The sequence below is a fragment of the Vigna angularis genome, chromosome 5 (assembly GCF_016808095.1).
Source record: "Vigna angularis cultivar LongXiaoDou No.4 chromosome 5, ASM1680809v1, whole genome shotgun sequence".
Classification (NCBI taxonomy): Eukaryota; Viridiplantae; Streptophyta; class Magnoliopsida; order Fabales; family Fabaceae; genus Vigna; species Vigna angularis.
The window spans coordinates 30,719,719-30,741,529 of NC_068974.1; the positions used below are offsets into that span (position 1 = coordinate 30,719,719).

The 21,811-nt window shown below is 30.8% G+C and overlaps 1 protein-coding gene across 1 annotated transcript; it reads right to left on the bottom strand.

Annotated features, from left to right (window-relative positions):
- Window positions 1-16,117: 16,117 nt before the first annotated feature.
- Window positions 16,118-19,013, bottom strand: LOC108339946 (probable WRKY transcription factor 31). Its single transcript, XM_017577172.2, has 5 exons — window positions 18,533-19,013; window positions 18,112-18,210; window positions 17,429-17,980; window positions 17,224-17,337; window positions 16,118-17,024 (listed from the first exon to the last, which is right to left on the bottom strand). The coding sequence occupies exons 1-5, from the start codon at window positions 18,857-18,859 to the stop codon at window positions 16,350-16,352; spliced, it is 1,767 nt and encodes a 588-aa protein (XP_017432661.1). The 5' UTR covers window positions 18,860-19,013; the 3' UTR covers window positions 16,118-16,349.
- Window positions 19,014-21,811: the final 2,798 nt, after the last annotated feature.

Genomic DNA, 21,811 nt, shown 5'->3' on the forward strand with positions numbered 1-21,811 from the left:
CATAAATTAAAATTCATTGGTTTATAAGTTAATTTATATAAATTCTCTTATACAACTTTTTAATTTTTTTAATTTATTGACAAATTAACTTTAACTGATAAATTCATTTTTTTTTCTTTTATAAATCTTTTTAGAGAAGTTTATCTGTGGTTGTGTCTAATGGGAAAAGAATGTTCAAATAGAGTTTTTGTAACATCCCAAAAATACAGTATAAAATCATATAATAGAATGATTACATATAATAATATTACAGCTCAGCTCAGTTCTTACACTAAAGTAGAGCGAACGCAAGCCTATAGCCAAAAGGCCTTATAGGAAAAGTTACAAACTCAAACTGCACAGGAGTACAAGTTTGACCGAACAGTTTACAAAAGGAAAAAATATCGAACGGTCGTATATAATAAAAGGGAAGGTGATCTAACGACCACCTTAAAACAACTAAACTACTGACAGAACGTCCTACTGTTCGGTCTTAACTTCAACCTTGACCAGGTTCTCCTCTTCCAGCGCATATTCCAATAGCTCGTCTCTTTCTGCTCACATCCACACGGATGATCATTGCAATGACAAGACGAACGTACAAAACAAGACAAGACAAGAAACACAGGGTAAGCTTATGTAATTTAATTCATGTATAAACATACATTTCACACAATCAATCACACAAGATATATGTCATTATTCGTTTCATATAAATCATAATACTAGACTGACTGTCCGGACTGTATGAAATCTGTGTAGCTACGACGTTTTATGCACCCGGGTGATGTAGTAACTAGAATACTCTCATCAGCTGCCACCCGAGGTTAGTCCTATCTGTCCAAAGTACCCCTAAGGACGAGGACCTCCTACCGTTCCCACACATGACCTACCCTCCTCTACGTGAGGACGAGTACTCACGGAACATCAGGATGAATCGACAGCTTAGCATCACCACAATCATACTTTACCAATTCCAATATTCATCCATGAGTCGTTCCTCCCCGGAATGCTCGTTCAAAATCCAAACATTTCATTCATATCATATTCTCTTCATATTTCATTCATAATCATTCTCGATTTCATCTTTCATTATCAATTTTCTCAAATTCATCTTTCATTACCAATAAGTTAAATTTCATCTTTATTCAAAGATTCTTACGGATACTCGATACCGAACGTTCAATCCTCACTCAGAACGAGGAAGAACACTTGGAGCGAGACAGAGAAGTCTCCCGTTCCATAATAGAATAAGACCGAGAGGATTACTATCGGTTTGAGAAAGAAACCGAGTTCAATCCTATAAAACAGGAACGACTATAACGAACGATCGTTACTTAAAAGGAGTGAGCCAATTAGATGAACTGACTCTTGCGAGTTCCAACCGAACACCGAAAAGACCAAGTCAAGTACTAAGGCTCTAGGCCGGAATCAATAACTACGGACACTTCAAAGAAAAATACTTAGAAAAATTCACATGAAGAAACCGAACGCTTATGAAAACTTAGCTTATTTGAGTTTAGCATCAATAAAACCGAAGGCCAGTCAATGACCGGACACGGAAAAGGAAAACTCTATTGAAATTGGATGAACGCTATTTACATCAAGATATATTATAAAAGGAATGAGACGATCGCTTGGTGTAAGACCAAACACCATTAAGACGATCGCTTGGTGTAAGACCAAGCACCATTAAGACGATCGCTTGGTGTAAGACCAACACCATTCAGACGATCGCTTGGTGTAAGACCAAGCACTACTCAGACGATCGCTTGGTGTAAGACTAAGCACCACTCAGAGTGATTGCTTGGTGTAAGACCAAGCACCACTCAGAACGATCGCTCATGCATAGTATTTCGAAAAGAAGACGATCGTCCTCAACTAAGATTCTTCCCAAATGAAAGAATCCAAGTCTAACCAAGGTTACTAGTATTACCGAACGGTCAATGACCGTTCAATGACAAACGTACATTATCATAGGGAAATTTCATATCCAGGACTCATTTATCTTCCACTTATTTCTCAATACATAATTTCATAACTTTACAAATTCGTATCATAATAAATTTTCATGCTTCATACAATCCATAACATAGTAAATAATCATATTCCATATAAACAAGCATATCAGCATTCATACTTTACATACATTCAACCACTCAGTAACATGCATTCATTATCAACGAACGTACAAACGAGCATACAATTAAATTAGATAAGTTTCCCTTACCTCTGGGCGTGAACGATCGTCCTAGAGATAGAATACGGTTTGTTTGACAACAATTCTTCTACCCTCAACGCTTAATCAACTCTTCAAACCAAAATCAAACCACAAACCAAAATGGTTCAGAATGAGAATATAAACCCATGCAACCGGAACTTGGTTTGCATGTACCAAAGAACGAACGACTAACTAGAAAAGAACTTACCAGTTCAGAACTCGAAACTAATCGGTTCAAACTGAAGCTCTTAACGCCGGGAGTGCTTCTACGGTGTCTGAACGGAGATCGGAGAAGAGAAAGGGTGAGTTTTGGTAGAGAGAAGGGAGAGCTTTTAGAGAGAAGGAGGAGAAATAAGAATTTCAGAGTTTTGGGGAAGAAGATGCATGCAGAGAGTGTGACGTAAACTTTCAAAAACTCAGTTTTGTTTAAAACGAACGTCCGCTCCTCTACTGACACCTGCATTCCACTATCTGATTTCTGACTCCCCTCAGCTTGACACCTAGTGTCCGTTCAGAGGGGTTTGGGTGCGTTTTAATGAGGTCTAACAGTTTTCATTTTATATAATTTTTTACTATTTTTTGTTATGTCTATAGGTGAATTTGAATTGTTATTTATTTGTACATTCGACGAAAAACTATAAATTTTGTTTAAACCATGCATATTTATAAAATATATCACCACACTATATTAAATATCTTCTCTATTTCACACACATTTGTATCTTTAAATGTTTATTTGTCTTAAAAATTGTAAGACCCATGAAAAATATTTACCTTAATAATAATAATTTTATTACTAGATTTCTTTGTGAATGGAAAATATAATAAGTTTATGTAAAAATAAAATGTGGAAAGCTAAATAAGAAATTTTGGTAGCTTAATTGGTAGAAAATTGTGGTAATTTCAAGAACATGAGTTCAAACTCTTTTCTACCTTTTTCTTTAAAAAAAATTAAAATATTGATAGTGGATAAAGCACTCAGATTTTAAGGCATTATTGAGGGATCCATAAGGGATCCAATATGTCAAGTGGTGATTAAAATATTAATATAATAAATAATATTAAAAAATTGGTGAATAGTAAAATTTTTGGAGTATAAATAGCCATGAGAGGGGAGGCTATTCTGCACAAAGAGAGGAAGAATCAAGTGAAAAAGCTTGATAAATAAAGAAGAAAGAGTTAGGAAGAAATTTTTAGTTGCAAGAAGACTAGAGGTTCTGGAGGGTTTTCGGGGAAACAAATTCTGAGCAAGAGATTAAGTCTGGAATAGAGGTAGGGGAGCTAACCTTTCTAAGCTTTTATATTATGATTTAGTATTGTTTTATTACTATTCATGTCTTGAAATTCTGTGTGAATACTATTAATGAAAAACATAGGTGCTTACTGTATATCTATCTAGAGTGAATTTCTGTGCTAATATTATATGTTGTTGTTTTGAATCTGTAAATAAGAAATTTGTTAAAACTAGTTGAGGAACACTTTGGCTAAGGAAAGACTTGGTACTTAAGTTGTCCATTGTGACGCACCTCTCTTTCGTGGAAGTCTACTCGACGAGTTTTTAACTTAAATCTTGTTGAACAGATTATGTATTGTTAAATTATTATGCAATATATCTTGTTGGAATGAAAATTTATGATGAATTCATGTTATTGTGGTAGATATGAAATTATGATTTATAATTGTGATGGTAGGATAGATGAATCTTAAAAACCGGAGTTGGTACATCCCTGATCATAGAGCAGCCCTGGTCAAATCCAGTAAGTTGTGACTAGTCATATGTACTAGCGTTTATGGTGAGTTTGATTCGTCAAACATTTGATTTTTCTCCGGTGACCATTTATGGTGATATTTTAGTATTGTTAATTTATTGTGATATATTCATTTTGTATGATTTTTGCGATGATTGGATTTTATTATATTGGATTTGAATTTATGCATTTGAACATGATATGAGTATTATGGGGAGATTTTGTAAGGGTATAATGTGAGTTGAGGAATATGAGTATGGTATGAGTCTCGCGGAGAGATTCAGTAATGATATGGTATTTATGTATATGTTGATGTTGAGAGTCTTGTAGTTTGAGGTTATCTTGATACTCTAATAATCATCCAGTCTCAAGTAGAGAAGGATGAATTATGTGGTGAGAGGGGCATGAGGTCCTGGTCTATGTGCCGGTTTTGGACATAGTGTTGAGGACTAACCTTGTGGATGATATGAAGTATTTTGGAAGTGTATTTGTAAGAGGAAGTAGAAGTCATCACAAGTGCATAACCTCCCATGACCGCTCATCAACATATCATCCGGATGAGTGTCTATTGAGTATTGTTGGATGAGTGTCTATTGAGTATTGTGGAATGAGTGTCTATTGGGTATTATGGAATGAATGTCTATTGGGTATTGTGGAATGAGTGTCCATTGGGTATTGTGGAACGAGTGTCTATTGAGTATTGTGGAACGAGTGTCTATTGAGTATTGTGGGACGAGTGTCTATTAGTAATTGTGGTATTGTGGAATGAGTATCTATGATGCGATTGTTGTATGATGGTATGAGGGTGTCTGACATAATTATTATATGATGTTTGTTGGAGTGTATCAAAGTAATTATGCATGTTTTATAAATGATTGGTTGCATGCTAGCTTACCCTACTTGTTTGTGTTTGTGTATGTGCGATGATCGTATAATTCGTTATACGGGAGCAGATGGAGGAATGTCGTCTGATCCCGTGCCAATGAAGAAAGAGATAGAAGAATAAATTAGAAGAATTCGAGTTATATTTATGAGTTTGTAGTTGAAATATGAGTTTAAAACATATATATATGTCAACTATGAATTTTTAAGTGTAAGATTAAGGGATGTTACCTTAAATGTAATGCTATAGTATATAAATTAAGAATTATCAAGTGTGAGATTATGGGATGTTAAAAAATCATGTATCAATTCATCACCTTTTATTCTCATAGCACATCTATATATAAAATAAAATTTTAATTTAACGAAATAAGTTGTTCAGGAAAGGTATTAAAACTCTTCTTTATACTCAAATAGTTCTTAAATTTTATATGATGATTTGGAAATCACTTTCTATTGGTTATGTTAAATGTAATGTGGTGACACTCAGAAATCCTTTACCATAGCTTATATTAATATTGGGAATGTAAAAACATATCATAAAAACTAAATGATTTTCAAATAAATGCGTAATATAAAAAAATCAAAATCCCTCTATGATAGCTTGCTTATATTGGGAATGTAAAAACATATAATAAAAACTAAATAATTTTCAAATAAATGCGTAATATAAAAAAATAAAAATATATTAAAATTAAGTTATTCTTAGACATATTAAAATAAAATATATGTGTATTTCTTCGTGAGATTATCTATTAATGTTCTAAAGATTCAATAAAATGTATGACTTTGACCCTTTATCTCTATGACATATGATTCTTCAATACTCTTACGATCTAATTAGATTAATAACGATTTAATATTTTGCTTTCTTTAACTCACAATTACAATATTTCTCTTAATAAATTAATTTAAAATAAAAAATGCATACTTAATACTTAATAACAAGGAGATATGTGTAAATAATATTATTTAACTAATTAGTTGGTAGTCATCATGAAAACTTTGCTCCTTATTAATCTAATTAATATTTTATCAATTATTTATCACGGGTATATTTGCTTATTGATCCTTTTAATTAACTCGAAAATAAACTATTCAACATTATTTATTATTTTAAAATCAGCTTAACGAACTTTAATAATATTCTATTATGCAGACATTTTTATTTTGAAAGCTAATACCATATATATATATATATATATATATATATATATATATATATATATATATATATATATATATATATATATATATATATATATATATATATAGAAAGGTTAAGTTTGTTTTATTAGAAAACCATCTCTTAATATGCATATGCATTTATTTTAAAAATGTATCTTGCTAAATTACTTGACTATTTGATATGCTTTTTTATCATAACAAGTTTTCTGACTATTCAGAACCATTTTTGGACTCTTAAATACTTAACAAATTTCATTAAACATTATTCTCAAATAAATTTCTGTCAGTAAAGCGTTGATGCATAAATATGAAATGATTCTAGAGCATAGGGTCAGTTAAATTTTTTTTGGTAAACTAAAATATTTAGCATAAATTTCAATTAAAAAGCATTCTTCTTCAATATTTCAACAAAAGAAAACAAACAATACAATATTTATATCTCGTTAGGGTTATAAGGAAGTATATGATGGTAAATTAAGTAAAATCAATTATATATTTTGACAAAAAGCAAGAACCATATAATAATCATATCTCCAGGGAAAAACTATATTTTTATCAATTTCTTATATACAATTAATAGACTGAAATTGAAATTGAGCTTATAGAGGGCTTATAAGTGAGATGGGCCTGTGCACAAATCATAATTGGGCTGGTAGAAGGAATCAATGAATTTACTTTCTTAATCTTCTTATTTCACACACATTCAAAACCTTGTGTAAATCATTTATTGACATTAAGCATGATGTTGGAATATCCAAAAATCATGATAATTTAATTCCTTAATTAATTTCCACCTCCCGATCCTTTTTTTTTTGTATTAAAAATTTCTTTAAAAAAATGAAAAATACTTTTTTTCTTGACATTAATAAAGTATTTATAATTTTTTAGTTCACCATTTTCAGTTTTGAATCATAATAAATATATGTAGGTAAAGAAATTAAAATTTGAAGTAGTGTAAAAGATACAAGTAAAAAGCGATTAATACTTTTGTTTATTATAAGAATGATAATTAAATAAAAAATATTTAAAAATTACGATAGTTATTGAAATATATAATTAGACATCAGTCACGACGTGGTTTCTTTAAAGTTGCAAGTGTAGGCGAAGCTCATGTTTAGCTGTAAATAATTAGTCAAATAATGTTTTTCTCTTTATAAGTTTATACGGGAATAAGAAGAAATAAAATATTTCATAAAAAGGGATAATATAAAAAAAATATATCACAAAATTAAAATTATAAATAAGAAAAAAATTAGAAAGAATCTTAATTGATATACATATAATTTTTAGATAGAAAAATGTTTCCACTAATTTAGTTGATTAAAGTTTATACTAAAGAAGAAGAAATGAAAAAAAAAATAATGAAGACTCATTTTCTATGTTATCTTTTAAAGAAAAAAAATCTATTTATAAAATAGATTATACAAATAACTTAATCAATAATACGAATAATTGTAATAAATCAATCAATTATATAAATAATTATAACAAATCATAACAAAATCAATCAATCAATTATATAAATAATTATAGTAAATTAATGAACAACTATTTGTTATAAATACTTTAAATTTTGTTAGAAAAAAATTTATAAAAGTCATTAAACAATAAATTATTATTTGACAGTATGCTATTAAAAATTTACCAAAAAAATATGAGAATTTATAGAAATGAAAGTAATGTTTCATTTGATAATTCAAATATAACCTGAGCAATGTTTGCTGAAAATTATAAAATGTTAAACTGCGCGCTAATTTCGTTGTTAATTAAACTTTTAGGTTTGGTTTTACCTTTCAAAAGTCTCCTTTTATTGGCTCTATCATAGTATCAATATAGTTACGCATCAATATATTTTAATCCTATTCCTAGTCTGGGTTTAGTAGAAAATCTAAATTATTTAACATTTATATTAGGTTGGATTGACTTATGTTTCTGAATTTTTATATTAATTTTAATTTAATCCGATTATTTTTGCCTGTTTTGGATTTAGATTGAGTTAATTGACTTAAAATTTTGGCTAGTTTTATTACAAATTATAATTTTTAAATATCAATATAATTAAAAACTAATATAACATTTATATAGATTAATTTAAAACTTTAAATAAGTCAACGTTAAAATTAGTTTGTTTAAATTAATCTAAAATATAAAAAAATATAATATAATTTATTACTGTTGTATTTTTATATTAGTTATTAATCATATTTAAATTTCATAATTAAATATTTAATATAAAATTAATTTAATTTTTGAAAATAATAAAATTATATAATTTTTAATTAATGATCTTATATTATATAAATAATTGACTATTTTATAAGAAAAAGAAAAATGATTTAATAATGTAACATCTAGACATTTACAATATAAATAAAATAATTTTATGCATAAGTGTAATATCCTTTATTCTATATATATTAACTATATTTAAGTTTTTTTATATGTTTTTATAAATAAATTGAGAAATTATGGAATTAAGAAGAAGGGTTTTGTAAAAGAATTAAAAGATAATTTTGAAATATTAATTAGTGTTCAGTTTTAAGTTATATTGATAAAATTGTTATTGTAATTCCATATATTATTGGATTAGGCTGCAATTTTTACAAAGTATTGTTAAAATATAGTTCTATAATGTAACCAGTGAGATTTACAATAAGAGGTTTATGTTAAGAGAAATAATTTTTATATTTTAGTGTAAAAGTTAAGTCTTTACATAATGTCTAATTTTGACTTATCTTAGTAAAAATTGTATTTGCTTCATCTCTTAGATTGAGATGAGATTTTTATCATGAATTCCGAATTTCCATTTAGAGGTCTATAGTTAGAAAAAAAAAATTATAGTTTGAACTAGTGTCACTTATTTTCTATTTCGAGTTACTTTAATAACAATTCAATTTTTGTTTCGTTAACTATTGGATTGAACTCAAAATTTTACAACATGTTCTTAAGATAATATTACCGTTAGATTTATATTTAAAGGCTTGTAATTAGAAATATTATTTTCATATATGTGATAAGAAACAAATTTTCTACAAAAGTCAGCAAATCTTCTCTCAACTATCATAAGTTATCAAATGTGAAATAGTATTATAATATTTAAATGATAAATTATGGATTTACTATTACATGACTATGAATGTATAGGAGAAAAAAAAAATTTAAATATTTTATATAATGCTAAGAACAGAAGTGAAACAAGAGAGTTTTGATAGTTGCATCCATCAATCTTTCTTTTTCATTCTTCTTAATTTTCATCTTCTTTCTCTATCGATTAAGATTTTAAAGTAGGTTGGAAAAATTATTCAATCTTCTTAGGAATAGAGTTTTACTTGATCAAGTTATTTTGAGATAAGAAAAACAAAACATCTATCATTTTATATATTCCATATATATATATATATATTTATTTATTTATTGATTTATTTGTTTTATTTTGGTGTCTTTATTTTTATTTGTTATTTTTATTTTATTAGTAAAATATTTATAACCTCACTTTTATTTATTATTATTATTATTATTATTTTATTAGTGATATATTTATAATCTTATTTTTATTTATTTATGGTCTTTATTTTTGTTTTATTAGTGAGGTTAATAATCTCAGTTTCATTTATTTATTATTATCATTTTATTAAGTTAGGTGCCTATAACCTTATTTTTGTTTATTTTATTAATGAGGTGTTTATACCCGTTTTTATTTATTCATTTTTATTATTTTTACTAATCTAGCGAGGTTTTCATAATCTCATTTTTGTTTATTTATATTTTTATTTATTTATTTAAGTGAGGTGTTCTTAATCTCATTTTTATTTATTTATCTCTATTATTGAAATTGATTTTATCCTGTGTTATGTTAATAATATCATTCAATCTCACTTTTACATGTGAAGTGTACTTGAACACAAACTGAAAAAGTAGGGAACCTTCGACATCGATGCTGAGACTTTTAAGTCTATTTCTTATAGTCGCCCTTCATAGGATAAGACGCAACAAGTCCTCATATTAGGTTTATGATGATAGTAAAATTTTAACTCGAAAAGAGAAATTTTAGTTTTAGTTTTAAGAATCAGAATAACATAGTTTATAAGTCGTAAATCTGTTAGGTAAAAGGGGTAACTGCTTTGAAATTGAAGTGTGTTGTGTGATTGAGAAATATCTGAAACTATTCTATTGATGTATGTTGGATAAATTTTATGAATATGATTTTTTTATTTCTAGGAAGAAATGACCATATTATAAAGTGTAGTGTATACATTAATATAAGGTGTTCCAGCGTGAAGTCATCGTGACTTTACTAAATTCTTATACTCGTATAAAGAATGAGGTTTAGGCAATGAGATTCGAAGGAGGTTCCTAATCTCTGTGATATGTACAAAATAGTATTATGACAAATGATATGATACAAATTGTTTAAATTAAGTTGATGATAAAAAAATTATATGTATTATGATTCAATATCAATTACTTGCCCTTACATTTTTGTGATTGTCTTTTCCACATACGATGATCATATACTATGTTTATATTTATGGGGGTAGTAAGGATCGACAACGAGCTTGTGATGTTGTAAATACGAATGGATGCAGGTATATATTTATGTGTTCATGTATTCAATAATGTTTCCTCGTTAATAAGAATTGTTTGTATTTTAAAAAATATTATTTAAAATTTTTCGAGGACTATGAATACGTAGTATATAGATTTAAACTTTTATACTATATATTATTATCTATTAATAACTTGATTTTGGTCAGTATATTTACATATATGATTAGATGAGATCAAATCATATATTAATTAAATTATAAATAAAATTAAATTCAATATAATTAGATTGAATCGACTTGATAAAATTATTGAACAACTCAATCCAATTAACACACTAATATTTTCTTGATTTATTATTTTATTTTCATTAATAAATTAGTCTCTTTTTTCTTTATTATAATTTCCTTATAATTTGTGGATTACTTTTTCTTTCTCCTACTATGTGTTATTTGAGAGTACGAATTTACATATGAAAAAGAAATATTAATTAAAAACAAGACTTATATATATATATATATATATATATATATATATATATATATGGGATTTTTAACTTTTCAGTTGGTACATTTTAGCAATTTGTATCGAATTTTAGTAGACAAAAATACCTTCATATATTATGGATTTTAAGTTGTAAGGTCAAGGGTATTTGAATAATTTTCATTCTCAAAACTAAAAAAAAAAACAAGAAACCCCCAAACCCGTATTCACCTTCTCATTCTCTCAACCATTTCTCTTTCATCTCTCTCACTCTAACATTTTCTCTGTTATCCCTACTATATCCCCAATTGAAAAAAATCAGAAACACTCGTTTAACCCTAATCCACCTTTTCACTTATCCACTTTGTTTCTCTCTCATCTTCGTACTCTCTCTTACCCATACACAGCAACCCGCGATACCGCAATTTGTTGCTCTTGCTTTGTTCATTCATTTGTTTTCCATAATTTTAATTTTGTTATTAAAGTGAAAAACAAATGATCGAACAAAGAAAGAACAACAAATTGTGGTGTCGCGGGTTGCTTTTAATTAACTTATAACTCTTTTTGGATTCGAATCCAAGAAAAAGATGAAAACAACTAAGATAAAAAAAGAAGAATTTGAAAAATGATGAAAGATTTCGTTCCAATATCTAGTGCAAAAAAGATAGTACAAAAAGAATACATGGATCTGGAACTATATTTCGTTTCAAATTGCCAGTATTTTAGTTTTCTTGGGTATTTTTTGTGATATTATAGCCCCAACCTATCCATGAATCTAAGAAATAGCGAGATTCTTGATTTCTCTCAATATCTCTCAATTCGAAAATCCAGGATTTGAATTGATGTCCTTTCATCGAATCCTCCTAATTGCATTGATTTATCCGAAAGATTTCACTTCAATTGGAATTGCGTGGGTGAGAGAGAGTATGGAGATAAGAGAGAAACAAATTGGATAAGTGAGGAAGGTGGATTAGGGTTAGGCGAGTGTTTCTGATTTTTTAAGTTGGGGCTACACTAGGGATGACAAAGAAAAGGTTGAAGTGAGAGAGATGAAAGAGAAAGGGTTGAGAGGAATGAGGGAGGTGAGTAAGGGTTTGGGGGGTTTCTTGTTTTTTTTTTTAGTTTTGAGAATGAAAATTATTCAAATACCCTTGACCTTAAAACTTAGAATCCATAATATATGATAGTATTTTTGTCTACTAAAACTCGGTACACATTACTAAAATGTACTAACTGAAAAAATAGCGTACGCAAGTTATCAAACTCTATATATATATATATATATATCGAGTTAATCCACACTTTTATAATTGGAATGTGAATTGAGTTAGATTGATTAATGATAGATATTAACTAAATTTGGAATGTATATTTGTTTTCTAGACTTTTTTTTTTTAATTATCATGATTGTTTATATGTTAATATATGGTGAGACTGAAAGTTATTGTGAAGTTTTGCAATATTGACTATACAGAGATAGAATATTAGAGTAAATTTTTTGATGAGGTAGATAAGTTGTTAGGGGTGAAAGAGTCAAACGTTATGAGGTATAAGGAAAATGAAGAGGAATTAACTCTAGGATACTCCTTTTTATCTTTTACAACTCATGAGGTCAGTAGAACTTGATTCATGTGTGTAAAAAATTAGTTATAGGATATATAGTTATGTGTAACTGATGAGGTTAATATTCGGTCAGGAAAGACTTGTCTCTACTTTTGAAACAAAACAACCCATCTTAATTTTTTATCCAGGCTGGGTAGTTACAACCTTTGGCCCGAGTTGGCCAGCCACGACCTTTGGCCTGGACAAACCTGTGTAGACCTTCAACCTGTAACAACCTATCTCGGCCTTCAACTTGGGGCAAATCGTCTTGGCCTTTCTCTTGGGCCTACCCGTCTCGAACTTCGATCAAATTTCATATTGGGACGTCGTGTCTCAAACTTTAACCTGAGTCGATCGATTTTAGGTCAGTCGGTCTCAACATTTGGTCTGAGATAATTAGACTCGATCGTCGATCTGAGTTGGCCCATTTTGGGCTTAGACTTTGGTTAATTTGTCTCGACTTTCGGCTTAGGCCTACATGTCTCGACCTTCAACTTGGGCTTGCTTGTCTCAACCTTTGTCCTGGGTTGTCTCAACATTTTGCCTAAGTCGATCCGTCTTGACCTTCGACCTAGCTCGACCATCTCGACCTTTAGTCTAAGAGGACTGACCTGTCTCAACCTTTAGCCTAGCCTGACATGTATCAGCTGGATCGAGACGACTTGTCTTAACTTTTGGGTTGTGACGGCCCATGATGAACTTTGGGTCGAGATGATCCGTCTTGAATTTTGGTTTAGAAGGATCAATCTCGACATTCGACCAATGACGAATGGTCTCGGCTTTTGGCTCGAGTAACTCATCTTTGACCCGATGTAACCTGTTTTGAGATTTTGTTTGAGATGACTCGTGTCAAATTTTGGTTTAGGCCGACCCTCCTCAACCTTCGTATTTAGACATCACATCTCGACCTTTGGAGTGAGATGACTTGTCTCAACCTTTAGTCGTCATGACCCATTTTGGCCTTTTACCTTAGACAACTCGTCTCGGCCTTCGATCTAGGCTAATCCATCTCAACTTTTAGTCTAGGATGACTCTCTTCGACCTTCGGCTTGAGACAACCCTCTCGATCTTCGGCTCTAAATGGCTTGTTTCGACCTATCTCGACTTTTGGTCTGAGTCAACTATTTATCTTAACTTTTGGTCCGAATTGACAACCTGTCTCGACTTTTGGCCTAAGATGGTTTGTCTCAAATTTCGATACGAAACAATTTGTTTCCGCCTTCATCCTAGATCAACCGTCTTGACCTTTGGCCAAAGAATATTCGGTTTGACCTTTTGACCAAGCCCAGAGGTGTTATGTTTAATAGCACCCAACCAAACCAATCCTTTGTTTCATTAACTAATAACTCATCAAAAGTTGATTGCTAGTTCATTTGTGAACAAGTACAAGATCAAATTATTCTAACTATTTATATTTGAAGTCATAATCAACTAGGTAACGTCTTTCTCAATGTGTTATTTTGTACGGTATTAAGTCATACCAAACTACATCTATTTTTTACTTACAAAATCAAATATATTCCTCAGTTTAAATAACTTTTATTTTTTTTGTAATAACTATAAATCCTCTATCTATATAATAAGATTTTATATGCAACACACAAATAAAATACCGTTTTTATTAATTGATTTATTGTTTTCTACTGTAAATGTGTTGTCTAAGAAAAATAATATATTCTCTTCATTGTGCACAAGTCTCATCGACCAATCATATCTATTAGTGTAAGTATGTTTTCTTATTCTTTTAATCTTGTCTACGCCATAACACTGACAAGAAGCCCCTGGTGCCAAAACAATTGAGTGTTTTGGTTCGTTAGCTTTAGGTTTTGTTGAAAAAATCAACCTGCGAAAATCGACGCACATAATCGTGTAAAAAGTAAATAAAAATGTAGTGACAGAATTTATTCATTCAAATATGATGAATCCAAACGAAGAGTTTACCGGTCCAATTTAACAGATTATTTAATCAAACAAAAGTTGATGCATGTAGTGGCATGTCAATTGTACGATCACTGAGAATAGAATTATAATATGTGAGCATGATTGCACAGAATTCCGAAAAGAGAAGGTTGTATCTTGGTGCTGAATAACACAGTGGTCAGAAGCATGGGAATGCTCAATTAGCCTGAGCATTCAAGAATCATAGCCTATTGCTTATTTGAGCTTTCAAATTGGCAGTGAAGGCATGCAACAAATAAATGATGAAGCCAACAAGTCACGACCAACCCATCAAACACTTTACCATATAACTTCCCATACTAACTAGTCCCAGACCAGACTCAAAAGCAAGACACAAAATCTAGTTACCACATTTCCCAATACTACATAGTGGATTTGGTAATGTTAGGCTTTGGCGTGTACAACATAACGACAAAAGGTCCAATGAATAGTAATCTAATTGATAGCTTCGCCAAAAAGCCTATATATACATGTGTGTTGATGAAATAGGAGGCACCACTTTACGTCTGGTAACCACGCTAGGTTTGTTTGCTATCACAGACCAAAGTCTTTGGTTTAAATAATCTTTATATATATAATCTTTATATATATATATATATACCCTTTATGGGTCCAGATAAAGTTATTCACATATACTTGCACTTATGATGACATATATTATAGTTGGTTTAGATTAACTTTCTTAATATAAAGTTATTCATATATAATAGTAAGTAATCTGAATCAAGTTTTTAACAAGATAGACAACCTTATACGTCTTAACGTGTTTGAAATCTCATTTAGTTTATCTATAAATGCTTGTAGACCTAATAGACCAGCTGGCCATAATGAGTTTGCAGGTTTTGGGAATTAAATTCTTAAGTCAGGACTTGATAAGAGATTAGCAAGAGCAGTACTTTATCTTCTTCTGTGGATGATGATTTTGTCAAAGCAAAAGTATCTTTCGTTCAAAAGAGAATTAAGATACTAATTAATGAAGAGAACTAAACTGTAGGGTTACTGTTAGATGATAGTGTATGTTAGCCAGTTGGAAAATTACTTTTCAACGTCAAAGTTTAACAACAAAAAGCTATTCAGTTTGATTATGAGCTGTATTTTATTATATATATGCATGAAAACAAAGGTAAAATTATGTCGAAAATGCGTATGATGTCAATTCTTTAACATGCTAGTGAAACTGCATTCACATATATGCTGTTTGACCAGATATGGCGCCATGCAAAAGACAAGTTGAAGATCATGACTCTCTCTGAGTCGGTGTTCGTTTTCTCTCACTATAAAAATATGAGTCCAAGAAGTGACATCCTCTTTAACTGCTCCCAGACGGTTTTCTTGAATTCTCATTTCCCTTTCCATATAATGCCATTTGTTGCAAGCAATATAGATCTCTTCTTTCATCATCTCGAAGTTTCTTTTTCAACAAGATTTAGCTTCTACCGTGGGAAATATTACAATAGAATAAAGCGATACGTTTTCATGTTTTATAAAAAAAAGTGAGGAAAGAGAGTGATTTCTTATGCATAAATAAATTTTATGTATGTTTTTGTATACAGGTTTCATATCAACTGATATAAAAGTCTACAACCAAATAAAAAACTATCTATGACAAATAGTAAAAAAGCTTTCCTGAATCACAAAACAAATGAACAAATAGAAAGGTCATAAAATCTACTTAATTAAATCAATGTCGTGAAAAAATGAAAGGGGTGAACTAATTCACTGATGGAATAGCTGATTTTATTTTATTGCTTCCCGTTGGTGTTGTTGCTAGTTGTGATGTTGCCATTGCCAGTGCTGTTGCTGACTGTCATGTTGCCATTATTGTCAGTATTATTACTGTTGTTGTGCTGCTGAGCACCACCAATAATGGAAGTGATAGCTGCTGCCAAAGCTGCAGTGAAGTTTGGATCAGCAGCAATGGCAGCACTAACTGTGTCAGTAAGGTGTGGTGGTACCTGCTGAGGGTGGTTTCCAAATTGTGAAGGGTCTGCATCATGTGGCATTTGAAGACCAGAAAACTTTGATTGATTGTAGAGTGCTTGTCCAAATATCTGAGGCATTAAAGAGGCTGGGGAGTTTGAAAAATTCTGAGGGATACCTTGGAGGGGAATTTGTAACTGGTTTGGGTGCCTTGGGAACTGTAGAGGATTTGGAGATTGTGTTAGGTCCAATGTAACAGTTGGGAATGGAGCAGATGCTGAGATAGTAGCAATGCTTGAAGAGCAAGGGAGGAGTGCTCTTGTGAGTAAGTTTGCATTCATTATGCTGTCAGCACTAGACATTGACCCAGAAAGAAGCATTCTTGCAGCTGAGGAAGTGGTTTGTGCCATTGCCATAGCTGCTGGTGGCAAAGGGTGGTTGTGATTGCCTTCGTAGGTTGTGTTCAGGACTGTTCGATCTTCAGCACACCTTTGTACCTGTTTATTCCAAGTACCATATATTGGATTAGAATAGACCACTTGAGTTTTAACCTACATACCTTATATTGAACAACAAAAACTGAGCCTTGAAATCATATATATTCTTCAATTTAATAGTACTTTTTTTGTTCTCTATCCATCTTCAACAAAAATCATATTAAACCAGGAAATCAAGCTTTAAAGTGAACAAAAATACCTGTTTTCTAACTGGGCAACCAGCAGCCATGGTACACCTATAATAAGCTCTAGGACATGGGTTTCCTTTGGCCATCTTCTGCCCATACTTTCTCCATTGACACCCATCAGTGATCTGAGACAATGAAAAGCTTCTCTATCAGCTAAAACGAACAAAATTATCATGAAAAGTTTTACAGAATTGAAGAACATGAATTCCTACTTACCATAGGTGCTTCTGATCGAGCTCTAACAGAAACTCTTGCTTTCCTCATGGTTGCCTCAGCCTGTTCAACGTTATTCTTTTGAGGACTGAACCTTGGAACTTTATCCCCAGCAAAAGCATGAGCTGAGGGACTATCCTCACTTTCAACCCCTCTACCATATTCCTTCTTCTCCTTGTCACGCCCTTCATCATTAACATTCTCATTCATGCTGGTCCCTAATTCCTTCGAGGCCACTTCTGCGTTTGGTGATCCTGATCGATCTTGACTTCTTCCCCCTGTTGAACAAGAGGGTTCTTCAGTGTCAGCATTAGTAGCCAATCCAAGATCCATGAACTGTCTTGGCACCAATACCCCGCCACTCTCTCCTTGCTTCTTCTCTTCTGACTTTCCACCAATCACTTCTTGTTCTTCAACTTCCTCGCCCTTCTGCTGCATCAAATTCATGAAATGCATCTGAAGTGCATCGTAATTGACGTTAACCTGATGAAGCGCGTCTCTCAACTTTTGATTCTCCCTCTTCATTCTCTCAAGCTCAGATTGAAGAACAGCAAGCTAAAACAGTTCATGAAAAGCACTCAATTTTAGAATACCCTCCAAAGTAAAACAAATTAAAAGAGAACCTCCCTATGGCATGTCATCTTATTAAATTAAACTAGCTGCTATACATATCTATCGATCTTTACCTTATTCTCCGCTCTTCTGTCTTCTGAATTGGGTGATATCTCATCATCCACCATAGATTGATCACTGCTAGTGTTGGTAGTGAGAAGATTCAGCCCAGTCTATCAAAAACAAATTACAGATTCATGAGCCCACAAACAAAATGATCACACAAAAAAAGTCTTCAAAAGTTCGTGCTAATTTAAAACAATAAACCATAAAATACCTGGATAAAACTTAGACAGATACACATCTTCAGGTATTTCTGGTACTATTTTTAAATTAAAATTATAGATTCATTTGAATAATCGAGACAAAATAAGGGTTGGTATTAAGTATCAGCATATATTACTGATATGAAATTTCAATTCTGATATAAAAAACAGCTAAGAAAGTGTATGTGAGTTATTTCCAAAAAAATATGATGATGGTTGGGTGACTCACGTTTAGTTTGAATTCCAACGTAGGTGGGGTGGTGGAATGATGATGATTAGAGGCAGAAGCAGAAACGTTGTCGTTGATGTTGTTGGTGTTGTCGGAGAAGAAGTCCATCTCGGTTGTGTTGTGGAGGGGTGGTGGGGGAGAGTGATGATTGTTTGGAGAACAGCTAAGGTTGACTTGGAAGGGGATGGTGTCCATGTTGTTGTGGGGACTAAGTTTCCACTTGGGGTGGTTTGTGTCTTCAGGGAAAGAATTGAGAACAATAGGCTTGTGGAGGAAGAAGCTCCCAATTGGATCTGAATCCATGGAGAGTCCACAACCTCTAACCATAAATTCCAAGAGAGAAAAAGATACAGAGAGAGAATAAGACTAAAGAAAGAGAGAGAAGTCTGTGAAGTCTTTATAAACGATGCAATGGACTCGGCAATAAAACGGGACAACTGAGACTTGAGAAGATGACCAGAACTTCCGTTGTCTCTCTTAGCTTTGAATAACTTCCAAGTATTATTACATTACAGTTTTACATGTGGACAAAGACTTGTCAATGCTAATGTTTACTTATTCATAAAAATATACGTTCTCAGTTTTGATCTCTTGTGTATATATTTATGTAATATTTTCATTTTGTTTGTTCCCGGATCTTCTATGTTTTCAATTTAATGAATAATGGCTGAATTATGCAGACAAGATATTATAAGTACGAAAATTGTTACTATATAAATAGACAGATTTAACAAATCTTTTTTGTACCCTTAATATTTTTCATTGCTCTTTTTTAACATGTTTAAAGTTTTGTCCAAAAGATAATTTTGTTAACAATGGAGCTTGAAAGATATATCTAAAGAATTAGTTGGTTTTGAAAGATAATGTTAGATTTATTTGAAGAAGTGTAAGAAAATCCAAGAATGATGATGATTAGTTATATTTAGTTTGGAATGGCATATACAGATATAGGATTGAAAATAGAGGTTGTGTAATTTTTGGAAGGCTAACATTGTAGGGTAGATTGCTCACCCTTAATCATAGGGTAAATTGTTTATAAAAAGTCATATACTAATTTAATAGTAACTAGGAAAGAAAGAAAGTTGGTGGATCCCGAAACGTAAGTTGGTTGACCAAACGAAATTCAACATATTGCACCAATGATATGAGGAAAAAATTGTCGAAATTAATATGGGTACGTATCGAAAGGAAATTGTTGTTGCTGTTGTGTTCGAGAATTAGTATGATTTTGTTGTAGCTGATATTGTTGATTTGGTGTGAATGAAGGCAAAAGATTAGGAAGAGGAGATTGACGCGTTCGTTCTGGAAAATCACCGCCCCTGTTGGGCCGGCGCATGAGGCTCGTGAAAAGTGTAATCTGAGTCAAAGGTTGCAATGTAATGTGATGAAAGACTAATTATGGGTCCCCTCCTTCGTTTCATTCTGTTTTTATCCTTATACACTTTATTAAATAAGTTATTGTTCGTTTTGAATTAAACTCTCAGATATTTGTTTTTAATACTATTTTAAAAAAGTTTTTTACTAAAGAAAATATTTTATGTGTGTATAAACCCATATTTATATCTTGTGTTATTTGACGTGCGACTTTATTTCTACCAAACACTCTTGACTTCGATACACACATGACATTATGCCTACAGATATTCACACCATAAAATTAACTATCTCTCTTCTTCTGTTTTGAATACTCATACACTCATACATGGATATTGTCAAAGGGCATTGTATAGAGAAAGGTAGAATTTTTTTTTACCATATTAGTGTAATTTTTTCACAGAATTATCAAAATGAATTTTAATTTTTTTTTGAAAATATGAGTAAGTCGTGGTTGCATGACAAAACTTCGTTACGAAGAAGTGATACATGTATGATACAATAAAGTTAAATCAACTTCATACGATTTATATAGAGAAGTTTGCGAATCACACACGACTTTTATTCTATTTATTTATTTTTAATTGAAATAATACTAAGGTGACATGATTTTAGTGTAATGTGATTTGAATTAAAATTGTAGTTCAAATTACATTTAACTAAGTCTTGCTATCCTGATATGATTTAAATTCAAATTGCAAAAAACAAATTAAGTGTAATCAAAGTTATATTTGTCCCACACAACTCCTCTAACACAAAAGGTGTATAGAGTTCACTTTAACAAATATGAAGTCGTGTCATGTACAACTTTTTTTATAATAAAGTTGTGCTATATCACTACAACTAATTCTTATACATACAATTTTCAAAAGTTACCCATATTAGTAATATTATAAAAAAGATACAACTTTCAAATATGTGTAATAGAAGTAATTTAAGCACTTTTTTTATTTTCTTTTCTTTAATTAGTAACGAAATAACAGCATACTAAAAGCACATTATTTAAATTTACAAGAATAAAGATATAGGTATATCACAAGGACTGAAACAACATAATAAGAGTCATTTAACTTCTTCTTTTTTATGAAAAGCGAACATAAATTTCGAATCATAAAAGTTCTACTTGTGAGAAAAAGTTCATGAAGTAGCATTGCTGTAATATAAAGCAGTTACATATATAGTATAGCAAGCAAGGTAATGACGATGATAGTTTACTTTCTAAATACTGTTAATGTAAAGGATTTACATATAATATATAGTTTTGGAGATTATTATTGAAATTAAAAAAAAGTTATTACACGTTTGATGCACGAACTATTTGATCTAATAAAAAAAAGAGAAGTTATGCAAAATCTTCATTTCTCCAACTCAAATCATTAATGATCAACGCAACTTTTTATGACTTTTTTGGGTTATTTTAATCAGAAAAAGAGTGTGCAAATTTTACCAAATTTGTATATATATTTTATTTGATCAGAAGGTATAGGTCGGTTTTACTTCTTGGATTCTAACATCACGGAAAGAAAGTGATCATATTCGTAATAATTTCTCAACCTAACTGGAACCAACTTTTCCTTAGTTTTGTTTCCTTAGTCATTGTAATTTCTTCAGAGGTTCTTAGACGCGTAAAACCATGTGTTTTGGGTTTCTATTTGCGTCTCAATGAAACTGCAGACATTGTAGAAGATGGAAAGTGCATAAATTTTGTTGGTTGTGTCAACCGAAGAAACTAAAAAAAGTTTATTACTTACGATTTGAATTACTTAAATTAAATTAAAAATGATTGATTTGTCATTATTATGTATAAAGAATTTGGTCGGATTGTAGCTGTTTAAGCTACATTTTATATTAGTCTTTCCTCACGTGACCCTTTTCTTCTTTCAGATCCACACTCCTTAGCATTAC